General features: G+C 44.7%; 1 protein-coding gene across 1 annotated transcript; it reads left to right on the top strand.

Annotated features, from left to right (window-relative positions):
- Window positions 1–737: 737 nt before the first annotated feature.
- Window positions 738–4,213, top strand: LOC119329642 (mechanosensitive ion channel protein 10-like). The gene is made up of 5 exons (XM_037602701.1): window positions 738–2,294; window positions 2,374–2,497; window positions 2,844–3,137; window positions 3,230–3,432; window positions 3,668–4,213. Exons 1-5 carry the CDS (start codon window positions 967–969, stop codon window positions 3,942–3,944), a joined length of 2,226 nt encoding a protein of 741 aa, XP_037458598.1. The 5' UTR covers window positions 738–966; the 3' UTR covers window positions 3,945–4,213.
- Window positions 4,214–22,447: the final 18,234 nt, after the last annotated feature.

The raw sequence follows: 22,447 nt of genomic DNA, 5'->3' as shown, positions 1-22,447 counted from the left end.
CATTTGTTATGGCTAATTACAAACAACCTGGTCAACGTTTGCTCGATCGATAGAGGGGGCCAGGCCCTGCTCGCCCCCCTTGTCTCCGCCACTGCAAGTGACATATCACATAGAAAAGGAAGAAGACAATTTTTAAAAGAGAATTTTGCACGAGTATTCAAGTTCATGTACTACTCCCTTCGTCTAGGTGTGTAAGTCATCTTACGAAAACCAAATAATCCCAAAACACTTAGGCACGGTGCATTAACTTCTATCTCGTTTCTTGTTTCTTCACATATCAACCAATAAGAGACCAAAGATGTGCATGCTTTTAATGACTTGAGACTACCAAACACGACATGCAGTGGTTAGTTCATTGCATGCAATGTTATTAATTAGCAAATGAACATTTAGGTCTCTCATTTTTCCCTCCTCCTTGGCCACGGTGCACAACCTAAGATGACTTACTCACCTAGACGGAGGGAGTAAGATCTTACGGCTATGATATCGACTTAACTTTTAAGTCTCGGTCAACTGAGATTTACCGATCTACGTAATCATGAGAAGTGAGACTTAGGCAAAGTTTGTCTCTCGGAAAAGAGAGAGACACGCTCCTAGGGCAAAGGGGTGTGGACGGCACGACGACTGGACGGACGAGTGAAACCCGGGCCCGCGAGGTGCGCCGCGCACCGGCTTCGTTCCCCACCCCCCGTCTTTAAGCCCGAATTTCGAGAACGAAACGGCCACCGCCCGTCGCCCCTCGGTCTCTTCCGTTCCGTTCCCACACTCCGCCACCCCAGCAGCAAAAGCCACTCGCCCTCGCACTCGCACCGCCGCAACACTCCTCCCATTCCCTGACCTCCTCCTCCCCTCCTCCGCCGCCGCCGCCGCCGCCGCCGCCGCACCACAGCTTCCTTCCACTTCCAGCCTACACCCCAAGCCCCAGCCCACCGCCGCGCGCGCGCAAGCGGCGGCGGCGGCGCACCCATGGATCCGTCCAACGCCAACGCCAATCCGAAGCCCCCGGCCGGCGCCAATGGCGATGTCGTCCTCATCATGCCGCCCGAGCAGCCGCAGCAGCAGCGGGCCACGGCGGCCGACGCGCCCAAAACCCCGCCAAACCCCGAGAAGCCGCCGCCGCCGACGCCGACCTCGGCGGCGGCCCCGCCGCGCCCGCATCTGCCGAACCCCGAGAAGCCGCCGCAGAGCCCCGCGCGGCCGCCCCTGGCCCCCGCCCAGGGCGCGCTGCTCCGCCGCCGCTCCTCGCTCTCCAAGCCCAAATCCCGCTTCGTGGAGCCGCCGACCCCTACCGCCCCCTCCTCCCACCCGTCCCCGGCGCACCCGGCCTCCACCGCCCAGACCCCGCGCCCCGCCTCCACCCCGCAGACCCCGGGCGAGGGCGACGACGACGACGACGTCTTCCGCAAGGGCGGCGCGCCCACCGCCGCCACGGCGGCCAAGTGCCGCCGCAGGGCCTGCATCTCGCTCGAGCTCGCCGTGCTCGTCCTCTTCCTCGCGCTGCTCGTCGTCAGCCTCGTGGCGCGCCCGCTCAAGGGCCACTTCGTGTGGGGGCTGGAGATCTGGAAGTGGTGCGTCATGGTCATCACCGTCTTCTCCGGCCACCTCGTCAGCCACTGGGTCATCGCCTTCGTCGTCTTCCTCATCGAGCGAAACTTCCTGCTCCGCAACAAGGTGCTCTACTTCGTCTTCGGGCTCAAGAACAGCGTGCAGGCCTGCCTCTGGATCGGTCTCGTGCTCATCGCCTGGTCTCAGCTCTTCGACCAGGAGCAGCTGGGCCGCACGGCCAAGACCGCCAGGATCCTCAACTACGTCTCCAGATTCCTCGCCTCCGTGCTCATCGCGTCAGTCATCTGGGTGGTCAAGACATTCATCATGAAGGCCATCGCGTCCACCTTCCACCGGAAGGCCTTCTTTGACCGGATCCAGGAGAGCCTGTTCCACCAGTACGTGCTGCAGACGCTCTCGGGCCCTCCATTGATGGAGCTAGCGGAGAATGTTGGGCGGGAGCCAAGTGGGCGTGTGAGCTTGAGCAGGACGAAGGATGATAAAGGAACGCCCAAGGTGATCGATGCCGTGAAACTGAGGAAGATGAAGCAGGAGAGGATCTCAGCTTGGACGATGAAAGGGCTCATCACGGCAATCCGAAGCTCAAGGCTTTCAACAATATCTCAAAGTATTGAGAGCTTTCATGAGTTTGATGAAACGGAGCAAAAAGATAAGGAGATAAATAGCGAGTGGGAGGCAAAGGCAGCAGCCGATGCCATTTTCAAAAATGTTGCAAGGCAGGGCTACAAGTGAGGATCACGATTGTTGCCTGTTCTTCTCTGAAAACATATTTCCATATGTGCCATTGACCATAGTTCATTTGTGCAGGCACATTGAGGAGCTGGATTTGCTGAGATTTTTCAACAGGGAGGAGGCAGCCTTGGTGCTTCCGATGTTTGAAGGGGCATCAGAGACGGGGAAGATAAAAAGATCTGCTCTGAAAAATTGGGTGGTAATGGAAATTTTAAACTCAGCCACAATTTCCATTTAAAAAATATTTCAGAAGTTATAAGGGGCAATTATCCTATGATGTAGATTGATTCAAGTGTTTCCCGTTTTGTGTTTCAGTTTGACTACAGTTGCAGCAGTCATAATCATGTATAGATTCTTTAGTCTCTAAACAAGTCTTATTTTTTCCCTGGTATAAATCATTTAACTTCTTGAGAAAGGAAAGAATAATACTCCTGCAAAACTGCAAAAGCTGCTGTATATGCCACATTTTGATGCTTCGACGTTGATAAAGTTCTGTATGTATATGAATATTTTTTGTTTCCTTGCTTGATCATTATTTACTGCAGGTAAGTGCATACCTGGACCGCAAGTCACTAGCGCATTCTCTGAATGACACAAAAACCGCAGTCAGCCAACTTCACAGCCTCATCAGAATTCTAGTACTCATTATAATCATCATTATCACTCTGTTGTTGATGGGCATCGCCACGACCAAGATCCTTGTTGTCATCTCATCCCAGCTTCTTGTTGTGGTCTTCATATTTGGAAATGCCTGCAAGACTGTATTTGAGGCCCTCATATTTGTTTTCATCATGCATCCGTTTGATGTTGGGGACCGCTGTGTCATCGATGGAATACAGGTTACTTCTATGCTACCCTTTTTTCAGTTCCCCTTTTCACTGATCTTCTGATGTTGAATTCTGATGCTGACATGTGTCTATATTGATAATAGATGGTTGTCGAAGAAATGAATATATTAACCACTGTTTTCCTGAAGAATGACAATGAGAAGGTATATTATCCAAACTCTGCATTGTCCACAATGCCAATCAGCAACTTCTACCGAAGCCCTGACATGTACGACACCATCGACTTCGCTATTGATGTTAAAACTTCAATGGAGAGCATCGCAGCTTTGAAATCCAGAATTAAAGGGTATTATTCTTAAGCTTATTCTGTGTTTAATTTACCGCGTCTTATTCTAGACATAGTTCTCTATCGCCAATCCATATATAACTTATCTGACTTAACTTAATCGAGACATGTGTACTTGTTCATATGTGAATAAACAGGTCTGCATATCATGTGAATAGTGGACGAATCATTCAAACTTGGCTTCATGTTTTATTTCTTCCATGTGATCAATTGTCATGGTTCTCTGGGGTTTCAGGTACTTGGAGAGCAAACCTACACGGTGGCACCCTATCCACACGGTAAACCTGAAGGACATCTTGGACGTGAACAAGATCAACATGGCCCTGTGCGCCCAGCACACGATGAACTTCCAGAATATCCGGGAGAAGAGCATCAGGAGGTCCGAGCTTGTGATGGAGCTGAAGAAGATATTCGAGGAGATGTCCATCAGCTACCAGCTTCTGCCTCAAAAGGTCGAGCTTAGCTATGTCGGCACAAACCCGCTGCCCGTGAATGTTTCTCAAGGCAGGTAGAGCGTGGGGAAGATTAACAACTGATGATCCCACGGTCGATGCCACGGAGATTGACGACTGATGGCTAGTTTAGTTTTGCAGTTTGTACTGGAGCTTTTATCATCCCTGTACATGCTTTGCGTTTTGCGAGTTGCGTTTATCTGTACTGGATCACTGCATAATTGTGTGTCACCGTCAGCAGTGTATGGTTTGAACTGAGAATTTGGACCAAGTATTGTCGCTCATCGTTGGTCGCGATGGGGGAGGTTATGGATGGACTTATTGTTGCATCTCATCTTGTTATAACATTTGAGATCATTCGCCATTTCTGATGCTGAGCTTGAAAGAGCGACTCAACCAGAAGTGCCTTTGTGGCATTGTACAAGGAAGTTTGAGTGATCTGTGTATGGTGCAGAAGTTTCTGACTTTGCACGTCATGCCATTAGTTGGTAGATTTTCATGTAGGGCACAGCTAGAGCACGGCGTGTCATGTGCTCTGTGCGCTCTGTTGTGATCTGCATCTGCGTGTGCTGGTTGCCTTGGCTGAAGTTGTGCTCCCTTCGTCATGTGCGCGTTGAGTGTGATCTGCGCCTGCCTGCGCTGAACTTGGTGGATGCTTGTTTCAGTACCTTTGCTTTCTATAAAGAGGGGCCTTAATGGGGTTTTCTCCCACGAGAGAGCGAACACTTGCCCGAGCCCGATAGGTTTTCCGTTTCGTTGTCATATAAAGTAGTAATGTGGAAGAAAGTATCGCGCAGTTGACAACAATGTACTCCCTCCGTTCCTAAATATTTATCCTTTTAGACATTTCAAAAGACTACTACATACGGATGTATGTAGACATATTTTAAAGTGTAGATTCACTCATTTTGCTCCGTATGTACTCCCTCCATTCTAAATTACTCGTCACAGAAATGAATTTATCTAGAACTAAAATACATCTAGATGCATCCATACCTGCGGCAAGTAATTTGGAACGGAGGGAGTAGTCACTTGTTGAAATGCTTAGAAAGACAAGTATTTAGGAACGGAGGGAGTAGTTTCTAGTGCATCTTCTTTAACTCTACATCGTGTGTTTTAGCTGTATTTTTCACGCGCTTCAACTGTATCAAGCGTTTCATGATGCTATTTTCAACAACAATTTTGTAACTATGTTTTTTTTCCGACCACACCGTTTTTTCAACTGTATATTATTACTACTCCTCCTGTGCGGCTGCACCGGGGCAGCCCCCGCCGGCCGGCTCGAGGCCTCCTCCGCTCCAAGCTCCTCCCTCACACCGGCGCTGCTGAGGGTGTTGCCGGGCAAAGCTCGCATGCAATGACGGAGCTTCAAGCTCCTTGTTGGGCGGGCTGGCCTGGCCAAACAGAAGGAAACATCTTATGGGCTGATGTTCCAAGGCCCATAAGTAGAAACTCCAGAAAGCTGGGCGGGCCACGACCCATTTGGTCTTGCCGTGGCTCCGCCAGTGCCGCGTGGCATGGCAGCGGCAGCGGATCTACTCGGCCATAGATCAGATCGAGACGGCGGTGTTCCGCACCGTTAGTGTTGCGGGGAGGCAACGGCCAGGATATGCGACCCTTGACGGCGGACGGTCAAGGTCAGCGGGTGGTGGTGGCGGTGGACGCGCCTGATCTAGGTCCTGATGGGTTCAGACGGGCAGCCACCCAAACCGTTGTACCGGCTACATCTCAACGTCAGCTTGCGTGTTTCCGGGGTAGTCCCGCAACATGAGTAAGTCGGAGGCTCCGCCCCCAGGTGTGGCGGTGGTGGCCTCCTCCTCCATCGGAGGTGGTCGGCCGGCTGGTTGTGGTAGATCTCTAGATCCCACGGCTAGTCCCGGCGGCAAGTTGAGGAGGCGTGGCTGCCGATGAAAATGGAGCTCTGACTACGGTCATGGCAAGAGACGGCAGCATCTACGCGCGTTACTTTGTTGAAGGCATCGCCATTGCAGCCATCTTCTATCCACTCGCGCTGTTCCGAGGGAAACCTCAGATCTGGGTATCCCGAATTGGACGATGGCGGCGCTCTCAGTGTCGCTCTCCCTCATAAGGGCATTGTTTTGGAGCAGCTGCTGGATGAAGGACGCAAGGAGTGGAGCGGTGTACATCTACCGCATCGACGACAGTGAGTCTCTGCAGCATTGCGTAGCCGGGTCTCGGTGACGGAGGTGAGGTGATGGACTCGCACAGGGCGGGGGCGCTGTTTGACGTCATGGTGGCGTTGACGGCAGGCCTGGTAAGGTTGATGTGTTAGTACCTGCTCTGAAGATTGATCGGTAGAAGACGATGGTGACGGTCTCTGCAGCGAACGCATGTGGTGCCCGTTAAGAGTGTGCCGGATCGGTGTGTGCCTCAGACCTGGCATTGTGACTTGGTTGGGGCCTCCGACTTTAAATGTTAGTCTTTGATGTGAGGTTTGGGTATACGGCTGAGACAATCTGCACTCATTCATCAAGTAAATAAGAGTAGCGATAGATGTTATCAAGATGATGGCTTCAAACTTATTGATGTATTATTTTGTAAGGTCTTGATGAATAATTAATAAAACGGCTATATGCGTCGTCTAGATGCAGAGGCCGGGGGTCATCCTCCTTTTTTTTTAAAAAAAAATAGCGTATCTACACTGCATTCTTTCAACTACATTTCGAATTTCAACTTTCAACTCACGTCATTTACTGTGGTCTGTGGAGTAGTTACGGAAGTAAAGGTTTATCGCTGATTCGCGTCCAAACACAATCGAGACAAACATAGGCAAGCCAGTTAAGCTGGTCAACAAAGCATGGAAGACGGTACTTCTGCATCAAGCATGCACTAGGGAACACAACTGAAGGGTAGCAACATTATTCAGATCGGCAGCACCAAGCGCGGCCGCGCGCCGGCCGGCCGGCTAGCCGACGACGGGGGTCCTGATGACGAGGCCCTGGGACTCCTTGGCGTCGAAGAAGACGCGCACGCGCTTGGCGTTGAAACCCTTGGGCACCTTGACGCCGTCCGGGAGGACCTCGATGGCCACGTCGGACCTGTCGTGGTTGATCTTCATCACCGCCGGCGTCGCCGGGATGCCCACCACCTCCGGCCACGACGTCCTCGTGGGGTCCGCGCCGGCCATTTCAGCGAAAGGATCGATCGGACGGTCAGTGAAAGGAAGGAGTGCTTGAATCTCGGAGATGGATGTGGTTCTGACCTTCTGATGGATGCTTGCTTATATACGAATGCGGCCCATGCCGCCCCTTGCCGGAGCTCCTCGGATTTGTCGCCCGTTGCTAGCTCAGGAGCTGCTTGTTTGCTTCCGTTGTAGTATAAAATCATAGGAACTAGTAGAATGCCCGTGCGTTGCTACGGGCACAAGAGAAATATAGATGAGTCCAAGAGCATAAGTTGTGGCCATCTTTTATCTTCTCCACGAAAATGTTGTCCCTCAACTTTTCTACATATACAGGTAATATATACTTTTAGATATATACCAAGATTGTTGGAAGACATAAGGTAACATTTCATATCTCGTTCCTTTTCATTTCCTCCATATTCACCATCGCAACAAGACGTGACATCATGTGCATTCTCCCGCAAAAAAAATAAAAAAAATGTTAATTCTCCCTAGCTGCCTCCTATTTTCTGACAAACCTTGGACCTCACCTCCGACCTTGCTATCACATAGTCATCTCTCTTCTCTTTCATTGTTCATATCATTTCCATCAACGGATGATAGTACATTACATTTAGTTGAAATATATTGCCCATTTCTCTTCATTAGTTCAAACTTTTGAATAAGTTGGCTGAAGCATGAATCAATATGGTATACAAGCCAAGAGGTCTTTTGAATTCAAGACCCCACCAACGCAGTATTAAAATAGAAGATCCTACGTTCTATATCGATCACACATGTAAGCACTAAATAAGCCTAAACGTGATAGTGCATTACATTTAGTTGAAATATATTGTCCATCTCGCTTCATCAGTTCAGATTTTTTGATGAATTGGCTGGAGCATGAATTCAATAAACACCTCACGTTAATATTCTCTCATTGTCACATACATTTGAAAACAGTGACGATTGTCATGTGGGCGATGTTTTTGTCGATAATCTCAAGACCAACTGGCTCAGTATCTTGGAGGTGCTCATATGGGTAGAGTGTGCATGCATGCGTTCATAAGGATGAGTGTGTGTACCTGTTTGTAAACATCGGCGTTTGTACTGTGTGTGTTTTAACTTCAGAATACACAAGAATTATATCACAAGCATAAGTGTCAAGATATAACAACATGATGGTTTTCAAATTAAGGAGTTCTGTGAATATACATTTCTTGCCAAAGGAAACAGGAATATACATAGCAACTGGTGAATAAAGTCATATGGAGGATATAGTGCACCCCCTCCTCCCATGTAAAATTCAACATGTTAATTGCTTTGCATCCATTTTATAAACCAAGCCTTGCTTTAGTTGATGCCACCTAACAAGAGAATAGGCAAGCATATGTACATGATTACACAATACATTAATTTCAGTGGTATTTTTTAATATGTTCGATGCTAGGCTAGCATATTATCAGATGAACAAACAAAACTTCAACATTCATTCAGAAACTCGGGTAGGTGACGTCTAAATATTTTACCAACTTCAACAAGATGGAAAACAAATAGCAAGAAATATATGCACAATACAAAAGTGTCTCTTACCATGACAACACCCAATATAAATTAAAAATACGAAAAAGTTGTTACAGTAGTACTATTACTTACAACAAGAATTGTATGTTTCCTAAGCAAACTGCAACTTTCTGGAATAAATGTTTCTTGACATTCAATGTTCATTTTAGAATCCATGTAAAGTGTTGTGGAATAATTGTTTCTTGAAAGTCAACTTTCTGTATAGCGTAATTTCTTATGCATGAGAGATAAATAATGCACAAAATATAGAACCATAAGATAGCTGGAAGCCTGCTACTGTAAATTGGTGAAACTATGAGCCAGCAACAGAATAACATGGAAAGCAAGTATGAGAAATATGAAACTGCTATTCCTGTGTACAAAGCCAATACGAATTCCAGCCCATGCTATTAGTGAATCCTGTTGACCATGAAGAAGCTAAATGGAAAAATACTACTTTTTATATAATAGAAAATAGACCGCAAGAAGACACGAAATAACAAAGAAAAGCAAAAAAAAGTTTAGAAGGTTGAACCTAATGCTAGCACCATGGTAATAAACCCATGTCTACAAAGGAACATTAGCATTCAAATGTGAGAGCTCAGTAGCTTGTCATGTCTATATTTTGTTGCACTTGTATCTGATTTGAAATTTAAAGAATTAAGATAAGAAACTCACGTAGAACTGCAGTATAATCTTTTGAATAAACATTGTCAATTGTCTCAGAGTGCTAACATTTAAACTCATTCAAAATGTTGGCAAATGGAATGAGAAATGTAATACCCGAGATAATACATTATAAGGCTACAACAAGTCCCCCCCAATTTTTAGGAAGCTCTCCACTATATGTGTAGCAATGAACCAGCCTCAAAACCCATTATAGACTACCAGATAGATATTTGTTTTTTCAATTTCTAACAAACATATAAAATGTTGATTGAGAAGCACTCCTGCTTACTACACAGTGATTCATAACATCAAAGTGCAGGAACAAACTTGATTTTGTTGAACAGATAAAATTCACCTTGTTCTTCTTCACCAAAGTCTTCCCCAAGATTTTTCATCTAGTCTTCTTTCACATATATATTTTTTCTTCAGAAAGGAGGCCTACCTAGGCTTCTTTCCCATATCTGCACAAGTCATGCTTAGAGCTGGTCCTTGTGAAGCACTAACCTACCTTGGCTCAACGACAATGTGCATCAGCCTATCAAAAGCATAGGTGTAAGAATCATCCATGTACTCTGCACAAACAAGGGAAAAATCGTATGAGCTTTGATGCTTCACTATATTATAGTTTAACAGAAGAGATAAACGGGCAGAAGTCTGGATGTATAGTAGTGGGGAAGCTGAGGTTACCTGGATTACCGATCAAAGGTGCCTTCCATTTGCCCTTGTGGTTCAGGTTCCTAAATTTTTGAATGCACAAAAACTTATGCCAGAAGTTGGACCCCGAGGTATCCTATGCCATTTGGGGCGATGGAATTTCGAGTAACTGCTTGTTGAATTGATGATATTGCTGGGCATTGAATTAACTGAATCAAAGTGACTTCTAAAGATAGGGCACGATAGAATCACAAAGCATAGAAAAAGTAGATAAGTTTGTGTGAGATACTCACAGTCAATAATTTAGAAGCTTCTACATTACTAAAAAATGCACTACATAGATATTATAGTTGTATCCGCTATTCTCTTAACGGGCATAAATTGTAGCAAACTAAGCCAACATAATCCGCCTGTAATACTTAACCAGTGTCCAACATCCTTGAGTAACAAAACCAAGTATTAATGTTGATCACTTACAAAAGAAATAGGCTACAATCACAAGATAAATGACATGGAAAAGGTCAACCGAACCTTTAAAAGTGGGAACTGTAGCGTGAGTCCAATTCCGCTGCCATGGCACCATTTTTTGCTGCACCTAGTGCCACCCAAAGTTTGTCCTAATATTCTATTGCTAGTATATAAGTTCTAAAGTATTTTACTAACAAATAAAAAGGTGGGAAAAATGTGAATCTGCAAATTACGAGGACAAAATAAAATCAAAAGTCCAAACGGATGTGTTAAGATCAGTTTATACGTGCAGCCAAATGTTACAAAGCTAGCTTATATGAGTTCAATCCACCAGAATCGAGAAGATGCACAAAATGTCGGGAAACGAATTACAACACTACCATTTTAAAGAACAAAAGGTAAACGTAGTCCAGCCTTTCAGTGAATACTGAAGCGGAAAATAGAAATATTTATGAATCTTCAGAACAAACAAAATAACACAGAGTGGAAGCTTAGAAAGATATAGTAATGCCTCGCCAGCGTCACCTTCAAAGTTGCATATGCTACACCCAGACACACATAATGACACAAAAGAATTATGCTGGAATTTAATGTTCGGGCTAGAAGTAATTTGTTTCCATTTTATTGTATCCAGATTCTGTTGGTTACTTTTCCTACTAAATTTATCCTGCATATAAATAAGGATTATTGAATCGTTGGAACCTAATCATTGTCGGTACCAAATTTTTGAACCATACTCCTAAAACAAGTAGCACCGATTGTTCCGCATAATGCATATAAGGTGTGTCAGTTTCTATCCGTGGCTCCCTGCTCCAAGTACCCCGCCGGTGAATCTTATGGCCGAAAGGCGACCGTGTGAAGCGATGGCGTCTGGTCGTAGGCGTCTGCTCATGTTTCTATCCATATAAATGTCAAAATGTCAAACCAGATGTGTGTGCTAGAAGATTGTTCCTAATTCAATATAAATGGATAATTTTTTACTGTTGCCCTTTATTTCTTGAAGACCAGTCGGTCTAGTTTTCCCTAGGTTCTGAAATCGCTGCATGGGCCCTCAACTTCTTCAGGTTCGGCTCTTGTGTAGATACAGTTAGCCTTTGCTCTACAAATTTATTAGCAAAACATAAGTTTCCTACATAGAACATAAAGCTAGCCAATCTCACCGAGAAATCATAGTGCGCTGCCTGAAGTTCCCGAAACTCCTGTATGCCAAAGATGTAACTCCATTGTTGTCTGAGCTTCCACTGGGCAATGTGTAGACAACTCTAAGCTTCATTTCCTCAATCATCATATCAGCATCCTTGTTGAACTGAAGAATACATATATATATATATGGAATATAGTTGGTGGAATGCTAATCATCCAGAGCCTGATGACATTGACAACACAACACTAAATCATAGAAACCGGTGAAATTCCATAAATATCTTGAAGAAAGATCGATTCATAAACTTAGGTGGATGGAATAGAACACATATGTGTGTGCTCATTTCAAACTGCTGGGTGGACGGGATAAAATCGCCATGGACACTCTCTCATTGGACAGCATCTCTACTGAATAGGGAATAATTATCTCTATCAATAAGCAAAAGCAAACAACTGAAAAAAGATAACTATATCACTTCACTCCTTACATTGAGACACCAATTTGATCACAGAAGACCATCTGTAAAAATGCAGAACAACATGGGCCTTGGCCTCAATTCGGCGATCCAACTTCAATTTTGAAAGCCTGCAAGCAAGCGAGAGATAGGAGTGAGCACAGTAATCTGAAATCAAATGAGAGAGTGTCAGCATTGTCGTCGTGCTCCCCTGCTCAGGCCATCTCGGTGCAGCCACATCCCGTTCAGAAAATGTTTGATAAATGAATTGAATTTATTATATATGCTTTCATGTAATCACCAATTTTTTTAGTTATAAAATAATAGATTGACTTGGGATTTCCAAACATGTTGGTGTCAAATGTATATTTACTCACTTAACATTGAACTATACAATATTGTGTATAGGATATACTGTACTCAGGCATGTAAATACGATAACTTTGTCATGCATCATTCATACGAAGCTCATTCTCACTTTTCTCATTCATACGAAGCTCATTTGTTCTCCTTCTTTATTTGTATCAGAATTTCTGAATTTAATGATGTTGTCAGTTCTGACCAATTTGTTCAATGCACATACACATTTAATCAACCAGCACCATTAGCTATTTTGTGAAAAAAACTAATTAAATAGAACCATGCACTACCCGAAACTACATGATGCCAATGTCCTTACCTTTGTTGCTTGCAAGAATGCATACTAAAACATGGGGCAAAATCGTAGCTCTAATCATGGCAGTCCTTGTTAGTTGTCGTTAATCTACATCTCATAGAAATATTATTTGCTGAAGACAATCTCAACAAACAAATCCGAAGAGTTTTATTAAAACTCAGCTAGATTCCTTTCCCAAAATAGTACTCAATTCATCCCAAAATAAGTATCACTGGTTGAGTTCAACTTTAGTATTTTGAGATGGATGGAGTAGTATTTTATACGAAGAGAATTATATAGGTTCCACACTTACAAAGATTGGTAGGCATAAATATGAGTACTATCCATGGAAGTCATATTCAGTACTTCGATGGAGAATATCAATATCATCTTTAGAAGAATTTAGCACCATGTCTAATTTAATTACACGGACACCTATTTGCAGAGCCATGATGATGGGAACGTCACTGCAGTCACTGATTAGCTGATTGCTAGTAAAATATGAGTACTGCGGTGTAACGAAATAGTGGGACAACGGTGCATTCATGTCATGGCGGACCTGGTAACATGAGATTTACATCAAAATTAAGAGCAAAGCTTGTAACAGCAGATTGTTCCTAGGAAAATAAATAAACAAATAGAGCAAATAACCAAATTCAAACCAGGTACCATTTCAGTAAAATCTACAAAATGATCCTACAAAGCATTGCAACAAATTTGTTGAGCTACCTCAAGGAATCTAAAAATGCCAAGACCGGAAGATCGACACTTACTATATCAGGTGCTTCCTTATCATCTCATCCATGATAATCTGAACAACCGAGCTTCAGAAGTTCATAAGTATCTGCTAGATCGCTCAATCCTGTATTCCTGTTGTAGGGCAAAATCAACAGTTAATTGCATTAAGGTTTCAGATACAATAGATAGATACGTAAGATGCATCATTATGGTGTACATAGATGAAGCATTATAAGATGATGACACTGTTCGTACCAGATAGTTCCCATCGCTTTCACAGTTTCCCATCTCTACCCATGTTTCTATGCATTTTGGATCATCATCTGTAGAAAACGAAGTCTTGAATATCAGTTTTTTTTGCCACCACACGGTACTTCCTAAAATTAGGTGGTTGCTTACTGTCAACAAAACAAGATTTTATGTTAGAAATAATAAGGGCATGTACTGTTTAATACAGATTCTGCACAGTCAGACTTCTAATCCTATTGGTGACTATAGACAAAGATAAGATATGAGGTAAACAACTAAACACACACCCTTGGGAACATACACGGAAGAGATTCAAGATTGTGTTTCCAGTAACGGTATACCTCTGGCCATCGTGTTTCTAGTACCGATGTGTGCCTCTGGCCATCGACACGAAGAGGTGCAGGAAGCGGAGGGCCTCGACATCAAGCCCCAGCCCGTCAATGTCGTGACGCTCGGCGAGCAGGCACATATGCGTTCACGCGTCCTCGCCTCCTTGCCGCGGTCGAGCGTCGCCAAACGGCCCCACACAAGCTTTGACTCCATGAGTTACATGCTCCTCTTCCCGTGACGAGCGCCGCCTGCCTGTCCCCTAGATCCATCCTCGACGTGACAATGTCGAGCGTCACCGCCTCCGATTCCTACGAGCACGAAGCCGAGGGCTCCAGGAAGAGGCCGGAAGAGGATAGGTGTAGCGGAAGAAAACCTGAGTGAGCTGTGGGAGGGAGGAGGGGAGAAGGGACCACGATCTCGCTCGGGCAAGGAAAGCGATAATTGTGGAAGGATATATTCTGTAGTTATTGCGAGGATCGTGCGAGAGGATTTCTTGGGCTACGTAAAAGTGTGTGGGAGGGAGCGAAGGTGGAGCTAAGTATGGAAAGAGATCGGTGGCTTCGACGGTTGTATTTTTTTCCGAGCGGAGCTAAGTATGGAAGGAGATCGGTGGGAGAAATAAATCGGAGAGGGAGGTAATTTGTTTGGAAGGTGATCTCCTGTATATGGTATTATTTTTGAATTCTTAATTACCAAATATTTACATGATTGAATTAAATCTACACCTGCCAAAGCAAGCACGAATAAATGGAAGGAGTATCAGACACGATTCGGTTTTAAGTGTGAAGAAGAAAAAATTAACGTGGGAGTGGTGGTGGGAGGTGAGACGAAAATAAACCGGACGAAAAAAACCAGACGAAAGTGGGAGGACTATTCAACCAACTCGTCCGTTAGGAGTAGAGATACGGCATGCCTTTTTTTGTTGTTGAGAATTGGCAGTGTCGGCGATTTTCTCTCTCCGATCCAGTCATTTCAGGCGACAAGGTCTCCTCCAGCTTTTTGATAACGGACAGGTAGCCCATTCTTGTTCCCTTGTGGGCCTTCAAATAAATTTTTTTGAGGGGTGGGCCTTCAAATAAATAAACTGAAAGGAAATACTGCAGCCTGTTTCTGCCCTTCTATGAAGGCCCATTACCTCATGAATTATTGAGGCGTCAGGAAAAGAAATGTTTCAAGCTTCCTAGGGGCCTATGTGAACATGTGAATATGTTGATAAGGAAGTTCTGATGGGGCAGTAAGGACGGAAAAAGAAAACCACATTGGGTTTCTTGGCAAACAATGACACAACCAAAGGGTATGGGAGGACTTGGTTTTAAATATTTTGAGTTGTTCAACCTTGCCATGCTTGCTAGGCAAGCGTGGAGGTTACTCCAACACCCCGAAACTTTGTGTGCCAGGCTGTTGAGAAGCATTTACTATTCAGAATCAAACATCCTCCAAGCAAATCTCGGCGGTCACCCTAGCCAAGTGTGGAGAGCGATAATTGAAGGGAGGGATATCCTGAATCAAGGATTGATCAGAAGGATAGGGAACGGGGAGACAACATACATATGGCGGGACAACTAGTTACCACGGGACGAGATGATGCGCCCGTATGGATGTTTAACAGCTACCCCGCCTTCCAGAGTGTCAGAGCTGATTGACCACACATCGACATCATGGGACAGGGCCAAGGTAGAGGCGACCTTCCTGCCAATGGATGCCCGAGTGGTGTTAGGCATTCCTCTATGCACCCGTAACTTACCCGACTTCTGGAGTTGGCACCACGAGAAGCACGGTTTCTTTTCAGTAAAATCAGCATATAAGATGCTCGTGGCAACAAAGCAACGGAGAGAGAGGATTGGCTTGAAGGCAACTCCGGCTCGTCAAGCGCAAATGCTAAGGAGGGAGCATGGAAATCTTTATGGAAAACTAATGTTCCGGCGAAGGTTCGCATGTTTCTCTGGCGCCTTTCAAAACATTCCCTGCCGACTAATGATATAAGAGCACACCGACATATGTTTGACTCGGTCAGCTGCGGGTTATGTGGAGCACCAGATTCATGGAGGCATTCCTTAGTGGAGTGTACTTCATCAAGATGTGTTTGGGCGTTAAGTGACAGCGAGCTAGTACATAAAATGATGACAGTGGAGGTGCCTTCTGCCAAGCATTGGCTGTTTACTCTGAAGGAAACACTCGAGCACGACATGTTTGTATTGCTATCGGTCACTCTATGGGCCATCTGGTCGGCCAGGCGGAAGGTACTACACGAGGGGATTTTTCAAAGCCCACAATCCACTCAAGCATTTATACGCAGGTTCATTGATGATCTACATATAGTACAAGGTCAACAGAGAACACCAGCAGTTCGGGCAAATGTAACCCCTATCTCTACCCGACCAAGGGCCAAGGCACCACCACAGGGCTACGCCAAGATCCATGTTGATGCCGCAGTTAGGCATGAGCGAGGTGGAGCAGCGGCAACGGTATGCAGGGATGACAGAGGAAATTATCTGGGAAGCTCGGCGTTGGTCGTTTTTGGTGTGTGCAACCCAACCACACTGGAAGCAATGGCGTGCAGGGAGGCATTTGCACTCGCAGAGGACCTGAACTTGATGAACTGCGTGATATCAACCGACTGCAAGCAAATGGTGACCGACATCTCCAAAGGAACTTTGGGGGCGCATGGGGCAATTATTAACGAGATCAGGGCAAAAGCCACTTCTTTCAATTCCGTTTTCATATTCGAGGGTCGTGATGTTAATTATGAGGCACATAGGTTAGCTCATTTTTCTATTTCTCAGGGTTTGGGCCGCCACGTCTGGTTTGGCACCCCCCATGACCTTCGTTGTATCCCACATCATGTGGATTTTGGTGATGAATAAAGTTCTACTCACCCCTCAAAAAAAGGAAAAGAAATGTTTTTCTTACGAATTCATATTATGCCTAAAAAATGGGTTTTTTTCTTTATCTTTCTTTAGTTGTTTTGTTTTTCCAGAGTGGCTTTTATGCACTCGTTTTTGCGGGGGGTTTAAAAGAAGGACCTGGTTTTTTATGCACTCTTTTAGATGGCTCGCTGCATGCGCCAAGTGCCTCATGGTCTGTTATGCAGACCTATTCACTGCGATAGTGCACTCGCCATTGAGATTAACGGAGGTTCAGTGTGAGGTCCATCTCGCACAATTATAGAACTCAAAATGCTCTGCACCTACGGTGACCCAATTATTGACCTCAATCTTGATGTTTGCGAAGATGATGGTCAACATCGTGGACTTGTTATGGAAGATTATTCCTCTCATTTCAAAGTTTCCAGGCAACCTGCTAAAAAAGTTCCCATGCAACAAGGATGAGGTACAAGACCATTGTTTTCTTTTTCCTGTGCCCATGACCGAGAACCATGGTTGCCCGCCAAGCCTGGACAGAAGGGAGGTCTCCCCGGTCAGCAATGCTCAACTCTGGCATGTCAACTCTGTAGCCCATGAGCTTGCCAAGGCGGGTGTTCATTCTGAGTCTTATGACTCCTTCTGGGAGGCCTCTGCCCCCAAATGCATTGTAAAACTTTTAGCCAATGACATTGTTGTACGTGAAGTTTAATAGACTTTTCCCTAAAGGAAAACTTGGACGCGTCAACTCTGTAGCCCATGAGCTTGCCAAGCTAGGTGTTCATTCTGAGTCTTATGACTCCTTCTGGGAGGCCTCTTCCCCCAAATGCATTGTAAAACTGTTAGCCAGTGACATTTCTGTACGTGAAGTTTAATAGACTTTTCCCTAAAGAAAAACTTGGGCGCGTCAACTCTGTAGCCCATGAGTTTGCCAAGCTGGGTGTTCATTCTGAGTCTTATGACTCCTTCTGGGAGGCCTCTGCCCCCAAATGCATTGTAAAACTGTTAGCCAGTGACATTGCTGTACGTGAAGTTTAATAGACTTTTCCCTAAAGAAAAACTTGTGCGCGTCAACTCTATAGCCCATGAGCTTGCCAAGCCGGGTGGTCATTCTGAGTCTTATGGCTCCTTTCGGGAGACCTCTGCCCCTAAACACATTCTAAAATTGTTAGCCAGTGACATTGCTGTACGCGAAGTTTAATAGACTTTTCCCTAAAAAAACTTGGGCAAGTCAACCCAGGGCTTAACTACATCCCAAACTCTGATGGAATACCCGGCTTTGAACAAAATGTGTGCCACGAATTCCTGTTCACACGGGGTTGGATTTGAAGCCCACAAAGTCTGATCCGAAGCTCAAATAGCTTGCTAAGATGCATATTTTTAAGTTCCACAACTTTGACGAGCCGAGCATAAATATGCTCTAGCATTGTACAAGTAATATTTCTCGTCTATGCATGTTGTGTCCATACCAACACCAACTTTATTGGAGCTTGCTATATGCTCTAGCGTTGTACAAGTAATATTTCTCGTATATGCATGTTGTGTCCATACCAACACCAACTTTATTGGAGCTTGCTCCACTCTTACATCGTTGAATATTGGTTTGTTCTACCGAGTTTTGTCGAGTTGAGCATTCACACATTTAAGGATGAATTCAGTTGAGCTAAGCTTGAACTGAGCTTACCAAAATTTTCCAAGTCGAACAAGGTGATTGAAGAACCTGTTGTGAACCCATCTAGAATTGTACCATTGCCTTCCACCTCCTTCTACATTTAATGTAACCCTTTTCGCTGTTCTGGCTTCTAAGCTTCTTTGATTCACAATATTTTAAAAACACTTTAATGACAAAAAATACAATGCCCACTTGATTATAGAATAATGTTTGCACCAAACTTTTGCACTTGATAAATGAATGAAGGTTTCAAGATGGTTTAAGTGGACTTAAAATTTACTATATGAAATATAGTGCAAAGCAATTGTTGAGTATAATTACATTCTACATATCAAATAACATTCAAGAAGTTACTAAGAGCATCTACAAATCAGTCCCCTAAATGTCCTATACAACATGATCATAGAATCTCCTGTGTCCCTTGCAAGCCTCAACCTCTCTCTCTCTCTCTCAACCCCGTGCGTTGTCTCCCCCTTCCCATATCTCTTGCTTTGCACATCTAAGAAGAGCTTGTACCTCTACTACTTCTTCACCTCCTTCATGAAAAAATGCTCGTCCATATGGAGGACATTTAGCATCACGCCATCACACGCAACCCTCTCCTTCTCCCACTTGTTTCCCATCATCTGCAGGTTCCTGTTTGGCACGACCGCTTTTACGTCTACTACCCCTCCACTTTGTTCCTCTTTGTCATGCAATCAAATTGATTTTTGGTAGCTAGAGCCACCGTTTTTCTTTATCTTCTTGGTGCCGCCTTTGAGCACTTCAACAATGGTTTGTCACTTCGGTTCCCATTCAGCTCTTCCAACAACGGGACAAAGTAAACGGCTTGCCCTCGATTTGAGAGTAGAAACTCGCCGCCAACCCAACTAGTAAAGGAAAAATCACGCAAAACAATGCAACAGCCGTAGTGAAATTCAAATGATGACAATGTGAAGCAAATCAAACTTACATGGCTTTGGGCTCCAATGCCACTTTGGTTCCAGCTAACCACTTGTGTATAGTCAGTGGCGGACCCAGGAATTGTTGACGCCCCAGGCGGACAACTAATGGCTAAAAACTACCCAGAAAAAACTTCAATTTCAAGGCATACAAGAATCAATCTATGTTTTGCATAACTAATAAGAAACCAAACATGATATTCAATGGCAGCATTTGTTCCATAATGGGTCAACTAATAAAGTAAGACAAATCAAAAGACAATATGTGGCATAGATAAATGATACAGAAGATTGATACCAAATCAAATAATTGGTTGATCCGAGCCTCCCATGACTACATCTTCAATAGCAGACATCGCTAAACCTTCAATTATCAATTTTGAAATGTGAATCAGTGCATAATATAGCAGGCAAAACTAATTAACAATAGATGCAAAATGTGAAAACTTACATGTAGGACGAGGCAAAACACCTTTACGTGTGCGATAACCTTGAAATCGCTCAATGATCTTGGATTCTTCGATACTAACAAATACATCTCTCTCAATGTAACATACCATTCTATGATTAATCCAATCATCACCCATTTTGTTCCTCAATCCCGTCTTGATAATGCTCATTGCTGAGAATGCCCTTTCCATGGTTGCGGTTGCAGCAGGTAAAATCAATGCTAACTCAACCAGACGGTAAACTTGTTGGGGAACGTTGCAGAAAAACAAAAAATTTCCTACGGTTTCACCAAGATCCATCTATGAGTTCATCTAGCAACGAGTGATTGGATTGCATCTACATACCTTTGTAGATCACGCGCGGAAGCGTTCAAAGAACGGGGATGAGGAAGGTGTACTCGACATGATCCAAATCACCGGAGATCCTAGCGCCGAACGGACGGCACCTCCGCGTTCAACACACGTACGGTCAGCGTAACATCTCCTTCTTCTTGATCCAGCAAGGGGAAAGGAGAGGTTGAGGGAGATGGCTCCAGCAGCAGCACGACGGCATGGTGGTGATGGAGCTGCAGTACTCCGGCAGGGCTTCGCTAAGCACTATGTAGGAGGAGGATGTGTTGGAGAGGGAGAGGGAGGCACCAAAAAACGTGTGTTGAGAGGCCCTCCTTTCCCCACTATATATAGGGAGTCCAAGGGGGGGGCAGCCCTAGGAGATCCAATCTCCTAGGGGGGGTGCGGCCAAGGGAGGAATCCCTCCTCCCCAAGGCACCTAGGAGGTGCCTTCCCCCTTTGGGACTCTTCCCTTCCCTGAACCCTAGGTGCATGGGCCTCTTGGGGCTGGTGCCCTTGGCCCATATAGGCCAAGGCGCACCTCCTACATCCCATGTGGCCTCCCGGGGCAGGTGGCCCCACCCGGTGGACCCCCGGGACCCTTCCGGTGGTCCCGGTACAATACCGGTGACCCCAAAACTTGTCCCGATGCCCGAAATAGCACTTCCTATATATAATTATTTACCTCCGGACCATTCCGGAACTCCTCGTGACGTCCGGGATCTCATCCGGGACTCTGAACAACATTCGGGTTACTGCATATACATATCCCTACAACCCTAACGTCACCGAACCTTAAGTGTGTAGACCCTACGGGTTCGGGAGACATGTAGACATGACCGAGACGACTCTCCGGTCAATAACCAACAGCGGGATCTGGATACCCATGTTGGCTCCCACATGCTCCTCGATGATCTCATCAGATGAACCACGATGTCGAGGATTCAAGCAACCCCGCATACAATTCCCTTCGTCAATCAGTCTGTTACTTGCCCGAGATCCGATCGTCGGTATCCCAATACCTCGTTCAATCTCGTTACCGGCAAGTCACTTTACTCGTACCGTAATGCATGATCCCGTGACCAGACACTTGGTCACTTTGAGCTCATTATGATGATGCATTACCGAGTGGGCCCAGTGATACCTCTCCGTCATACGGAGTGACAAATCCCAGTCTTGATCCGTGTCAACCCAACAGACACTTTCGGAGATACCCGTAGTATACCTTTATAGTCACCCAGTTACGTTGTGACGTTTGGCACACCCAAAGCACTCCTACGGTATCCGGGAGTTACACGATCTCATGGTCTAAGGAAAAGATACTTGACATTGGAAAACTCTAGCAAACAAACTATACGATCTTATGCTATGTTTAGGATTGGGTCTTGTCCATCACATCATTCTCCTAATGATGTGATCTCGTTATCAATGACATCCAATGTCCATAGTCAGGAAACCATGACTATCTGTTGATCAACGAGCTAGTCAACTAGAGGCTTACTAGGGACATGTTGGTGTCTATTATTCACACATGTATTACGATTTCCGGATAACACAATTATAGCATGAATAAAGACAATTATCATGAACAAGGAAATATAATAATAATGCTTTTATTATTGCCTCTAGGGCATATTTCCAACAAAACTAAGGGAAAAGTTGTGTGCATATCACTTTTAACCATATTCATGGCAAGATGACCAAGATCATTGCAATTCATCAAATGTGAATCATCTCTTGCTTCCCGAATGAATGAGTCTAGTTGGTTTCTAAGGACAAAAGTAACTTCATATGTAAAGAAATCAGCAGCATACATATTAGCAAGATCTACTAGCTTGTCTTCATTATAATTGGCAAATGAATTCTTGGGGTCAAGACAAGCAATGCATCTCAACAATTGAGTAGACCTTTCAACAAAGCGGTTGTTCAACTCCACAATAAGCTAATCATGCAACACATTGAATATTTCAAATTTGAAATGATGGTTGTAAGTTACCAATTACCCACCCCAAGACCTTGAACGGCCATTAGCAGTTCTTGTATCTTCCATATTTGGCACTACAATGCTGAATTTGACACAAAAGTTTGTTACCTCTTTAAAGAGGTCATCCCAACCATTCTGCCTTATCTCTTGAATATCCTCCAATGTGGTTTTAATCAATCCCACAACACGTACAATATTTTGATTTTTCAATTGCAAGCATTGTGATAGATTGTTAGTCTTGCCCAATAATCTAATCATAAGATGCAATATGAGAACAA

The sequence above is a fragment of the Triticum dicoccoides genome, chromosome 7A, assembly GCF_002162155.2.
Source record: "Triticum dicoccoides isolate Atlit2015 ecotype Zavitan chromosome 7A, WEW_v2.0, whole genome shotgun sequence".
In the NCBI taxonomy this organism is placed as follows: domain Eukaryota; kingdom Viridiplantae; phylum Streptophyta; class Magnoliopsida; order Poales; family Poaceae; genus Triticum; species Triticum dicoccoides.
This window is presented reverse-complemented; position numbering and strand designations above follow the sequence as displayed.